This window comes from Oryzias melastigma, linkage group LG8 (genome assembly GCF_002922805.2).
Source record: "Oryzias melastigma strain HK-1 linkage group LG8, ASM292280v2, whole genome shotgun sequence".
Lineage (NCBI taxonomy): Eukaryota > Metazoa > Chordata > Actinopteri > Beloniformes > Adrianichthyidae > Oryzias > Oryzias melastigma.
Window position 1 is genome coordinate 10,962,062 of NC_050519.1, and position 11,768 is coordinate 10,973,829.

At 40.4% G+C, this 11,768-nt stretch overlaps 2 protein-coding genes across 2 annotated transcripts; both read left to right on the plus strand.

The window, feature by feature from the left end:
* Positions 1-1,351: 1,351 nt before the first annotated feature.
* notum1a (notum, palmitoleoyl-protein carboxylesterase a) lies at positions 1,352-8,092 on the plus strand. Its single transcript, XM_024271376.2, has 11 exons — positions 1,352-2,133; positions 4,124-4,176; positions 4,283-4,378; positions 4,677-4,737; positions 4,819-4,877; positions 4,957-5,059; positions 5,137-5,328; positions 5,398-5,495; positions 5,597-5,744; positions 5,818-5,865; positions 5,935-8,092. Exons 1-11 carry the CDS (start codon positions 1,805-1,807, stop codon positions 6,236-6,238), a joined length of 1,491 nt encoding a protein of 496 aa, XP_024127144.1. The 5' UTR covers positions 1,352-1,804; the 3' UTR covers positions 6,239-8,092.
* A 653-nt stretch (positions 8,093-8,745) lies between these two features.
* LOC112146640 (myeloid-associated differentiation marker-like protein 2) lies at positions 8,746-11,182 on the plus strand. The gene has a single exon (XM_024272550.2). It carries the CDS (start codon positions 9,658-9,660, stop codon positions 10,567-10,569), a length of 912 nt encoding a protein of 303 aa, XP_024128318.1. The 5' UTR covers positions 8,746-9,657; the 3' UTR covers positions 10,570-11,182.
* Positions 11,183-11,768: the final 586 nt, after the last annotated feature.

Here is an 11,768-nt window from a genome sequence, read left to right on the forward strand (position 1 = left end):
CTTTCACAGGAGGCCTGGAATTGGGGTGGGGGGGGGGGTCTGGGGGCACTTCTGAGGGACTGCCATCAGAACAGCTGGGTCATTTTCAAATGACCTAATTTTAGGATTAATCCATTCAGACTTTGCATGGTTAAATTTGCATCTGTGCGGCACAAAGAGGATGGCGGACAAAGAAAACGGAGGAAAGAGAATTACCAACAAAAGCCAGAAAGGCTTAGTGCTCGGGGTTCAAACAAGGTGCACGGAACAGAGCAAAGGAGGGAGGAAAAAAAAACACTTTTCACACAACAGTAGCAGAAGAAGAAGCCAGTGTTTCCAACTGAAGTCCTGCATAAGAATCCTACACATTTCAGTTTGCCAGCATCTGCTGTTCAAACATTTCCCAGCCGGGGCATCTTCATGGTAGTGAGTGTGTCAGAGGCCAGCGTCCATCTGTGAGTGATTTCAGGGTTACATTTTTGAAGATGACGTGTGATAAAACAGAGAGGTATGGGTCAAAGTGACTAGACTCAATCTGTGACAAAGCTTCTCCTCCTGGGCCGTACCACATGTTTTAATCTACACAAGCATGTGTTTGAAGTTCCCAATGAATACCATCAGTCCTGCTGGTTCTTTCAGATCCATCCTACCTGGCTCATAACAGTTTGGAGCCTGTTTAGGAAAACCTGTAGATGGGGCCGTGATGAAGAGGATGTTTTATGACAGGAGTGTGCTGTGTTTTTGTGCTTTGTATATCTGATCTGTCTGGACTCTGCAAGTCAAAAGGATCTGATGCTAAAAAATGGGGATTTCACCGCTCTTTTTGCCTTACAAACACACACAGTTTTGTCAGAATGGCTTCTTACATGATTAAAAGCTCAGAAAATGGCAATTAAATTAATATAATAACTATTTTTTCTGTATTACCAGAGGTGAACTTGTCATTAGGCCTAAAAAGGGTGAATTAACACCATCATGAAAGTATCACCTTAACAAACCTTAAATTTTAAAGGCTGCATTTAGTCTTAAATGTGTTCTTTAAATGAGAGGCTGTTGGAAGGAAGTCTTCAATTGTAATGAAGCGATTCTGCTCATCAGGATGCCCAAAAATACACAGTAGAAGAGGAAAAATGGGATGGATGAAGCAAAAAAAGGAGGGGGAGTGATGGTTGCTTTGATCTTTGGAGGCCTAGTGTTCTTTTTTGCTGATTTTTTAACTGTAATAATCGCAAATTTAACAGAAACTGTTTTTTTAAGTTGCAAAATAAGACATTTTTAGAATTTATTAACTTTTTTTCTTGTTCAATATTGTCAAAACTCTCAGTTGCTTCGCAGACAAGTGTGTAACAAGATGGGTATTCTCACTTCATAAATTTATGGTGGAGTGGGAAATGGGCATTTGAAGGCAAATAAAAGCCACCACATCAAATAAAACATCGTGGATCAAAAGGACCAACGTATGGAATTTTTTCCCCTAGTCTGCCACGCTTGATCATATCCCGAGCCCAGCCCCGCTCTTCTTATTGGCTGGGCAGGCACACAAGGGGGGAAAGTTTGAATAAAATACAAGCGCATGGCACAACAGTTGTCGTTCAAGCTTGTGCGCTTGATCCAGAAGCGCCGTAGTCAGTCTTTTTTAAAGACAGGGGAGAAGAGAGAAGTGCGCGCACTCTTTTAACATTTTTTCCAAAATTTTAAGGGACTTTTTGAATATTAGTGACGTTAGATTTACATCATTGCAAAAATACGCGTCCTTAAACTTGTGCGTAATTGTTAAAACAATTCTTCAGGAAAAGTTATTTTTTTGGAAGAAAACGTGTCGAAGATGAGATCGACCAGAATGGTTTCATCAGTTCTGCTGCTGGTGCTGATGCAGTCCGGCGCTCTGTGCGCGCGGCGGTTCCGGGGTGGCCGCAACCCACAACCACGGCGCGCGCCCCCTTCTCCCACTCACCGAGCGGACCGGGGCGACACCACGGAGAGCTTCCCGCTGGATTTCACGGCAGTGGAGGAAAACATGGATAACTTCATGACACAAGTGAAAAACCTGGCGCAGTCGCTGTATCCGTGCTCCGCGCAGAAGCTTGACTACGACATGAAGCTGAACTTTCTGAAGAACACATCCGTCACCTGCAACGACGGTAGTCCTGCGGGGTAGGTACCAATTTATGATTTTGGCTCAATGCAACAGAAGGATGAATGAGTGAGTGGAAGCCACGGGTCAGAGCAGGGTCAGCTGTGCCGCGTGCGTAAAAAAGTTATTTTGGCGCTTTTACGCAGCGGCCTCGCGGTCCATACAGGCATCTTCTCCGGCAACTTAAAGAAGGAAAAGTTGGTCTCATTAGAGCCTGTCAGGATTTCGACAAGCAAAAAAAGAAGAATGCAATGTAAGCACTTCAGAAGGTGACAGGACTCTGACTCGAGCGCAGTCGGGATAGTTGGGCAGCTGCTTTGCGTCAGCAAAGCGTGAAATTTGTGGAGAGCCACATGAACTGCTTCATTTCCTTTGCTCTAAATTAGAATGCAGGGATTGCTCTGCAGAAAGTTTAGATTGAAGTTTTCAGACCCCGCCCACTGCCTTTTTTCACTCTCTTTGAAGATTGCTGGCACAAACACATGTTGCTGTCAGTAGTGTACCTGTTTTTTTTTCTATATGATTCTCACTTATTAAAAAATGTCTGACAATAAAAGCAACAAGCTGTAAAGCTACTAAGCCAACTCAGAAGTACGAAGCAGTACTTGTGTCCTGATCAAGGTTTAAATGAGAGAAATCTTATTAAATACAATAAAAGTACAGTTACTGCATTTAATTAGAGGACAAGCAGCACAAATCCAAGTCTTTAGATTTGTCCTTTTTGGAAAAAAGAGCATTAATCTACTCAATTTTTGACATTGTATAAAGTTAAAACCATCCTTCAAAGTAATGCTGTTGTATTTTAAGATGGAATAAGTTCCCAATTATGTTATTTTCCTTAATTTTGACACAACTTAAGTTTATGATAGTAGAATTTTTTTTCTTTTAAGTTGTTTAAATGATAATTGTGTGGTAAAGTAAAGGATCAATTATGGATTGAGCTTCAGACAGACGTAAGGTGCCTTTTTATGAGTTTGGAATTATGTCTAATTCACATTAAACCTCAAAGTGTAACGCAGAAGGAGCCGTCTCCTGGTGCAGTAAATCTCAGTGAGCCTTCTCCTTCAATGTGGTTGCTATCACATTTAGAGACAAATGGATACAATTTTAGTTCAGCTGCAAAGATGTGGCCCTAAATTCAAAGAAAAATTAGCAGTTCCTTACTTGGATTTTTACTTTTGATGCAACACCTTTCTGCCTTGACGTATTGCTGAGGATGCCTCCACCTCGTTGTGTGGGAGGAGGCTGCCTGCATCACTGACTGAAGCCCACAGTAGTAAAGCAAAAACATCAAGTGAAGCCAAAGCATGACTCAGAGTTTGAGCGAGTGATGCAGAAGTTCAGCCAAGTCTACAAGAACTGAGCTATTTGGAAATCTTTGGAATAGCTTATTTCAAAGTGAAAAATAACATTTACAAACCAATTTATGCAAATATACACCAAATTGAGCTGCTGTATTCTAAAAATCAAACATCTAATTGTTTTTACAGGCAAAATGATGCAAAAGTGTTTCATTCCTAATGTGTTTTAGTAAAAACTTTCACTTTAACTGTGCAATTCACTAAAGAATGATGAGTTTTAGGACACGATGAAGGTCTATGACCTGTTCCAACAAATTCTACAGCATAGGGGAGAGCTTGATGTCTATCGCCTGTTGATCACTTCAACAGTTTCCCAAGCTTAAAGAGACACACAAGCTCATTGTTCTCCATCTGCAGATTTATATTTGCTGTTTTCTGCTACTTTTTTCCAGATCGCAATCAGCCGAGTAAAGAGTGCATCTTTGTTTGTATGAAAGCAATGATCTCATACATGCTTTTGTCACTCATGCAGAAATAGTGAGGGTACAACCTGTCAGTGTCACTTAGAACAAACTGAGTGTGGATACTTTGGTATGCAGGTGGTAAAATAATAAACTGGCATTTTTTTATCATATTTTTTTTAGCTTTTATTTTTTTTGAAGTTTGAAAAGTCAATAATATGATGATTTTGGATTTTTTCTTCTTGCAGATACTACCTGAAAGAGTCTCGGGGAAGCAGGCGGTGGCTTATATTCCTTGAAGGTCAGTCGTTTGGACTGAGTTTGATTTAGTTTCTGCTCAAGCACTATTTAGGAGCAGTCTTTAACTTCAGAGGGGGAGAAAAAGACGTTTTTCCATCTCTATGCAGGCGGCTGGTACTGTTTCAACAAGGAAAACTGCGACAGTCGATACGAAACTATGAGGAGGTTTATGAGCTCATCTAAGTGGCCACAAACAAAAACAGGTGAGTCAAATCGTGCATGGGAATTCCGACCCGAGGCCTGTCTCACACCCAAAGAAACGGAGGTCACTTTAATGTCTTGACAATTAAAAAAAATGGGATGTCTTCAAGCTCATTTACAGACACACAGTCGTAAAGTTGCAGCAGAAAAGGGCTACCTGGCGCCCTCTGCCATAGGAACACAGAGGCCTCCATCAATCATTCGACTGTAATAACTGTAATTCATCTGATGAATATGAGGAGACTGTGTCTCGAGGGGAAGTCAGGATGGCTAATGATACACGTCGTTCTGTCTCTGCAGGCACAGGGATCCTGTCGCCGCTGCCTGAGGAGAACCCTCACTGGTGGAATGCAAACATGGTGTAAGTTTGACGTGTGTTTGTGAGCTTTCCGATGCTTGAAATCACAGGGCAGACGGCTTTAACTTTATGTTGTTTGTGCAGTTTCATTCCATACTGCTCCAGTGACGTGTGGAGCGGCGCTACAGCCAAAACAGAGCAAAGTATGACATTAGTTACACACATCCAGGAACAAAGAGATTGTTTTTTTTGTTTTTTACATTCCGTCTTTGTTTTGACCAGATTTTTACGCCTTCATGGGGTCGCTGATCATCCAAGAGGTAGTGAAAGATCTGCTGAACAAAGGTCTGGACAACGCCAAAGTCCTCCTGTTAGCAGGAAGCAGGTATGCTGGGGAGGTTTTGGGAAAAATCTTGTTTTCTCTGTGGACGGACTGATCAGAGTGTGTTTCTGCGGGAAAAGTGCTGGCGGCACAGGGGTTCTGCTGAATGTGGACGCCGTCGCTGAGCTGCTGGAGGGTTTGGGCCACACGGGGATCCAAGTGCGAGGCCTCTCGGACTCTGGCTGGTTCCTGGACAACAAGCAGTACCAGTGCACAGACTGTGGAGACACCGCGGCCTGTGCCCCCACAGAGACCATTAAAAGAGGCTTTAAGTATGAAATATTAATAAAAAAAACAATCCATTTTGTTTTCAGAAGAAGCTAACGTATCACATTTATCAGATACTGGGGAGCAGTGGTGCCAGAGAGGTGCAGACAAACCCACGAAGGAGAGGAGTGGAACTGCTTCTTTGGATATAGAGTCTTCCCTTCAATTAAAAGTGAGGCTGGGAGCATGATTGCTCAATTATGTGATTTTTATGAGCCTAAGCTGTCTGGGTGATAATTTTACGCCATATATTCTACATTTCTCTCTGCACAGGCCCCGTGTTTGTGGTTCAGTGGCTCTTTGATGAGGCCCAGCTGACTGTCGACAATATCCAGCTAACAGGGCAACCTGTGCAGGAGGGCCAATGGCGCTACATCCAGAATCTGGGCACTGAGCTGAGAAACACACTCAAGGATGTCCCGTAAGGCCATAATTCTCCACACATTTCTCGTTCTCAAAGGATTAGTTTACTGATTTACTCTTTTTTCCATCAGGGCTATGTTTGCTCCGGCATGCCTGTCCCATGAACTTATCACCAGAAAGTGAGTAGGATTTCATTCTGAAACTGCTTTGGCTCTACTTGTAAGCTGACAGCGCCCTCTTGTGTCTAGCTACTGGATCGACGTGCAGGTTAAAGGCACTTCATTACCCAGAGCCCTGCACTGCTGGGACCGCAGCCTCCAGGACAACAGGAACAACAAGGCTCCGCCCAAAGCCTGCCCGGTGCATCTGATCGACAGCTGCCCGTGGCCGCACTGCAACCCCACCTGCCCCACCATCCGAGACCAGTTCACGGGGCAGGAGATGAACGTTTTTCAGTTCCTCATGCACATGGGCTTCGATGTGCAAAAGATGGCCCAGCAGCAGGGCATGGACCCCAGCAAACTACTGGGCATGCTCAGTAGCGGCAGCTAAATGACGTCTCTCACACAAGCACATAAGCTAAAGCCAAGCAGAGCCGGCCGGCGTCAGCGGCCGGTCTCCCATGACTTGTACCTCCAAACATCTGTCAAAACCATTCAGTCTATAATGCTTTTCCCCTTTTTCAATTCAGGCAAAACCTCACAAGATCCAAAAACTTCAATTCTCACAACGATATTTAAACTGACATCCTGACAAGGCACAATTAACTGCTACTTTAGTTTGTATTTTTTTATATATATATATACATAAATTAATAAAAAAGAGTCACAAACAATAATCCATTTGTAAGGTTAATAAGTGACGTTTTCTTTCTCTTTTCATCCTTTTGGATTTAATTGAGAAAAAAAGTAAAAACAAGCAAAAATAGATTTGAAGGAATGTTATGCAAAATAACTTCTAAATGAGAATGATAATTTTAACCAACTTTGAAATTTAATCAAGAACAAAAGATCCTAAAGTGAAAAAGTAAAATTCTTCATATTTGATCATTTTATTTTGATGTGACAACACAAAATTGTGATTGTTCACCAAATTGAAAGAATTTGTTTTTCTCTGATTTAAATAGGAATAACATAGATTTTTGTAATATGTTGTTTTGGTGCTAAAGTGTATTTACAAACATTTTGTTTATAGATACACAAAAGGCCATAAAAGCCTCTTTTAGTTTGTCATTACAGGACTGCGTACACCTTTTCACGGGAAAAGCATTCATTCTCGGTCACCTCAGTCTTTCAGCTGTCTTCAAACTCAATGCAATGAACATTTAAAGGGAGACAAATAATGTGTATTGTATATTTTTGAGTATTTGTATAGGTTCTTCTAAGTGCTCGCTCTTCTAACTCCCTCATATTTCATGATAGAGATGTTTTTAATATAATGACGATGCTGTATGTAATGTCTGTTTTAAAGGAACTATTTCACTTCACACACAAAAAAATGGAGAAGTATTACTAATTGTAATTTTATTCTGTAACATATTTTTTAACAGAAAGATAAAACTCAACCTACATTGGTAATTTACATATTTATTTTGTTATGTAAATCATATTTATAAGTGCTATTTTCACAGAGAAGTGATTCTTTGTAAATTGTAAATACAGTGCTATTGTTTTCTTTGTGTTGATTGCATGTCTTTGTATCAGACAAAAAAAGACATTACAAACACTACAAAGTAAACTTTTGCTGTTTATTTTTTACCGTATATTATATTTCTTGACAAATTAATTGGTTTTAGTGGGACTAAAAGTACAGAAAAGCAGATTTGATTAGTGTCTGTGAGTAAAAACATCTTGACAAAAATTGTAATTTTTAAATCAGTAAAACAGGTTAAGAAGAAAGTGAAAAATGGAGGAACTTTAGGTTGTGCATTTTAAGAATCGAATTATTTTGATACTTTTTCCACTCTAATTTGTTTTTTTTAGGAAACTACAAGCTGCTTAGATTGGGAAAATGTTAAGAAAATTTCAAATTAAATATCAAAAAAGGATGCAAAATAGGTCTAAATAACTAATAAATAACAAATAAAATGCAAAAAGAAACAAGTTTCAACTCAAATTTGACATTCCTCTTGTGTGTGTTGTATTACAAATTGCAGTATATTTTTACTCAAATTCAAGCTACTGTACAGCAAAGGTTTATCTGCTGAGTTTCTGATCACCTGTGAAGCCTTAATGACATTGTTCTAATTTTTGTCATTGAAAAACATCAAATCTGTTTGAGGGAAATGTATTTAACCTTCATTTTACCAGATAAAAACAGATTAAGAACAACTTTCGTTTTAACTGCAGCCTGGAAAGATGAAAAAAAGTTGAAAAAAAGACCATAAATTAAAATAAATAGAAAAAAGTCATGAAAATAATATTAACTGAAGGGTTAAGACAAAAAAATATGCTGAACTAGACATTAATATGATATAAAGCAAATTCTGCCTCTACAAAACTGAAATATTACCCATCATGCAGCCCAACAAATGACAGGTTATTTAGATATTTTCAAATATTTTGCTGGAGTCAGATGTTGTCAGAAGCATCAAGTGAGACAAATTTCTCTCATAGGAGCCATAAAAAGCTCAATTTTCTACACTCACTTATTCCTGTTCGGGGTCATGAGGATGCTGGAGTTTATTCAGATGCTATCAGATGAAGGCAGGATACAAAAACCATACACACCTATACTTAAAGGAGAAATGAAAATCACTAATTAACCTATTAAGGATATTTTAGGACTGTGGGTGGAAGCTGGAGCACATGGAGATCCTACGTATCCATCCTCGAGGACCCAGGTGAGTATTAAACAGAGCCCCTCTGCTGTGATGCAATCATTTAAAATATTTTACCAAACCTGTTTTCATAGATTTGTAGAGTTTAAATCCTAAACTTCCTCAGCATCAGCTTTGTAGGAGTCACCTTGACCTCTGTAATTCAGGAACGCTGCATCCTAAAAGTATCCTAAGTAACTGCTAATTCGCTTTTTCACCTCCCTTGCACATATGGAAGCAAAATCTTTCATCACTTGTGTATAATCAACGCTCTCAACCTGTATGTAATTTATGTCTCTAATGGGAGTCTTAACTTCTCCCTCTATCATTACAGTGCGTAAATGCCGCTTTCTTTCTGACTCAGCCTCTCTGTGCGCTCTCAAGAAATACGACTCCCATCTCGCCAGCCGCATGCAGCCTCCCACCCCTCTGTGGAATATAGACCCCCTATTTATAGTGCTGGCAAGGCCCTTAACCCTGGCCTCATCACAGAGTTTTTTCTCTTAAATATCCACCCATGGCAGAGCGCACTGACGCGAGCAGGAGGAGTAGGATGTGCTTGTTCGAGTAGAGAAGAGGGAAGCCAAAAAGAAGAAGACGCGAGAAGAAGAGGATTCTGAATCTGGAGGACCAAAAGTGAAGAAGAGGCGCGTGAATTTGACTGACGGGACAACAACCTCGTCCACCTGTTGGAAAGAAAAGCTTCCGCTGGAAGATTCAAGATCGCTTTAAACATAGAAAGGAGTTTATTTGGACTGGATTGCAGCAGATGAAGAGTAAGCAATGGAATTTTTACATTTGAAAGATTATTAACACTACTGTACAGCTACATTAGTAGGTGAGACATTTTGATACAAATATGAAATGTTGCAAAAATAGATTCCAGAGTTGGAAGCCTAAAGACTGAAAAATTCATTTTTTTAAGTTTTGACTGTATTTTTCAAGCTATTTTCCCTCCATAAATGTAGCCTGATCTTAAGCACAAGGCTCTAATTACAAATCAAGCTTGGGGAAAAAAAAAGAAGTTCCAGACCTTCATAATTATAAGGGCCATCTATAAAAGGAAACCAAGTAAAGGGCGAGGTCCATGTGAGAGAAAAGAGTAGGCGGCAAGAACGCAAGCAGGAAGAATCTCACCCAGAAAAGACAAACTATGGATGCTCATGGAGGACATTACCTCAACAAAGAGGCTGTGCTGTCACCTTTGGGGGCAGCCCGGATGTGCCAGCTGCTGCTTGGCTGCACCATAATGGCCCTTGTGTCCCACGGTGCGGGCTACAGTGCCACCTACGGAAACTTCTGCATGTTTGTGTGGTGTTTCTGCTTCGCCGTCACGCTGGTTGTGTTCACCCTGGACATCACCCGTCTGCACACCTGCATGCCCATCTCCTGGGATAACTTCACAGTGGCTTTTGCCATGCTGGCAACACTCATGTACATCACCGCCTCAGTCGTCTACCCCGTCTACTTCCTCCAAACCGAGTGGTCCGATGAGGAATGGGAGGTCCAAGCCTACCGCATCGCAGTCACGGTTTGCTCCAGCATCTGCTGCTTTCCGTACGGAGTGGAGGTTTTCCTGACTCAAGCCAAACCTGGAGCCGTGGTGGGCTACATGGCCACTCTCTCTGGTCTGCTTAAGGTGGTGCAGGCTTTTGTGGCCTGCATTATTTTTGGGGCCCTTGCCAACGACAGTGAGTACACCAACTACATTGCCACGCAGTACTGTGTAGTTGTGTACAGCCTGTGTTTCTCCATCACCGTGGTAGTGATCGTACTGACGGTGTCCGGCAGAACCTCCGCTTTACGGTTCCCGTTTGACCGCTTTGTGGTGGTGTACACCTTCTTTGCCGTGATCCTCTACCTCAGTACTGCACTGATCTGGCCCATCTTCAGCTTCGATAAGAAGTATGGCACCACCACTCGACCTGAGGACTGCCCACGAGGAGAATGCCCTTGGGACAGCAAACTGGTGGTGGCAGTTTTTACCAACGTCAACCTCATTTTATACTTTATTGATGTTATTTACTCACAGAGGATTCGCTTCATCTCCAGTTCTGCTGCGTGAAAAGCTCCAATCCTATTGGATTGAGAACAAACATGTGAAGGACCTACTGACAATTGATCCCAGCTTCACAAATGTATGCCAACTCTTAATTAAAGTGTTCATTTTGTACCAAATGTTCATTGCACACATCACAAACTTTCTCTATTTCTGGCCTCCATTTGAAAGCCCACAAAGTTCAGTGATTAGATGATCTCAGCACAGCAGCACATCCATCTCAAGAGGAAAAGTTGCTGTGGTGATGTGGGATGGGCCTTGTGGAGTACAGCATCATTACAGTGTTATTTTTGGCACAGTAAATCAGTGTTATTATGATGATGTAGCAAAAAATAAAATGGTAAATTTTGCTTAAAAGAAAGTTCATGGTTTTTCACAACAAGTATTATATGAATGTAGATTTTTATCTGTTAGTTTGAGACATGTTGTATTGTTCTGGGTTGTTTTATATCCCATATTTAAGTTTAGGAAGGCTGTTTTGTGATTAATGATAAATGTATTTAATCATTTCACAGTTAGAAGTGACTAATAGATTGGATTTTTCAACTGTAATATTTTTTTTGTTATTACATCTTATTGTGGGATAAAACATGTGTGTGGCCTTCATTTTTTAATTAAAAATAATTAAAAAATCCCAATCAGAAAATCAAATTCTGTGAGTTCGTTTAGGATTTCTCACTCTTGCATCCACTTCCCTTAGTGCTTCACTTAGTCAAAAGTATCTACTATACCATACTTCAGCTGTTATCCTCACAGCAAAAACATAAACTAGCTGAGTCATGAATATTTATTGGGAAAATGTATGTATTGGTTTCTGTCATTTAGTTTTGTTTTGACATTTTAGACATCCTGTAAACTTGCTTCCATTGTTGGAGCATTCTACCACATTTTATGAAAATGTGTTTCCACACATTGGACTGTATTGATGCCTTTATCATTTTTGCTGCCATCACATCACATGACACTTGATCTGTTCTATGTTGTAGTAAAATGTGGTAACTCAATCCAAATAGTATTTTCCAATATCTATATAATTGATTTAATTCATTTTAAAGCAATTTTATATTAGTATGGGTCGATTTCATTAACAACACCTCAGACCGAATAATCTGCTTTGATCTAGGACTGTAAATTGATTAATCAATTAGGTTGATTAAGTGTTGCACCCCCACTACCTACCTGCCTGCCTTTATAACATTTTTATT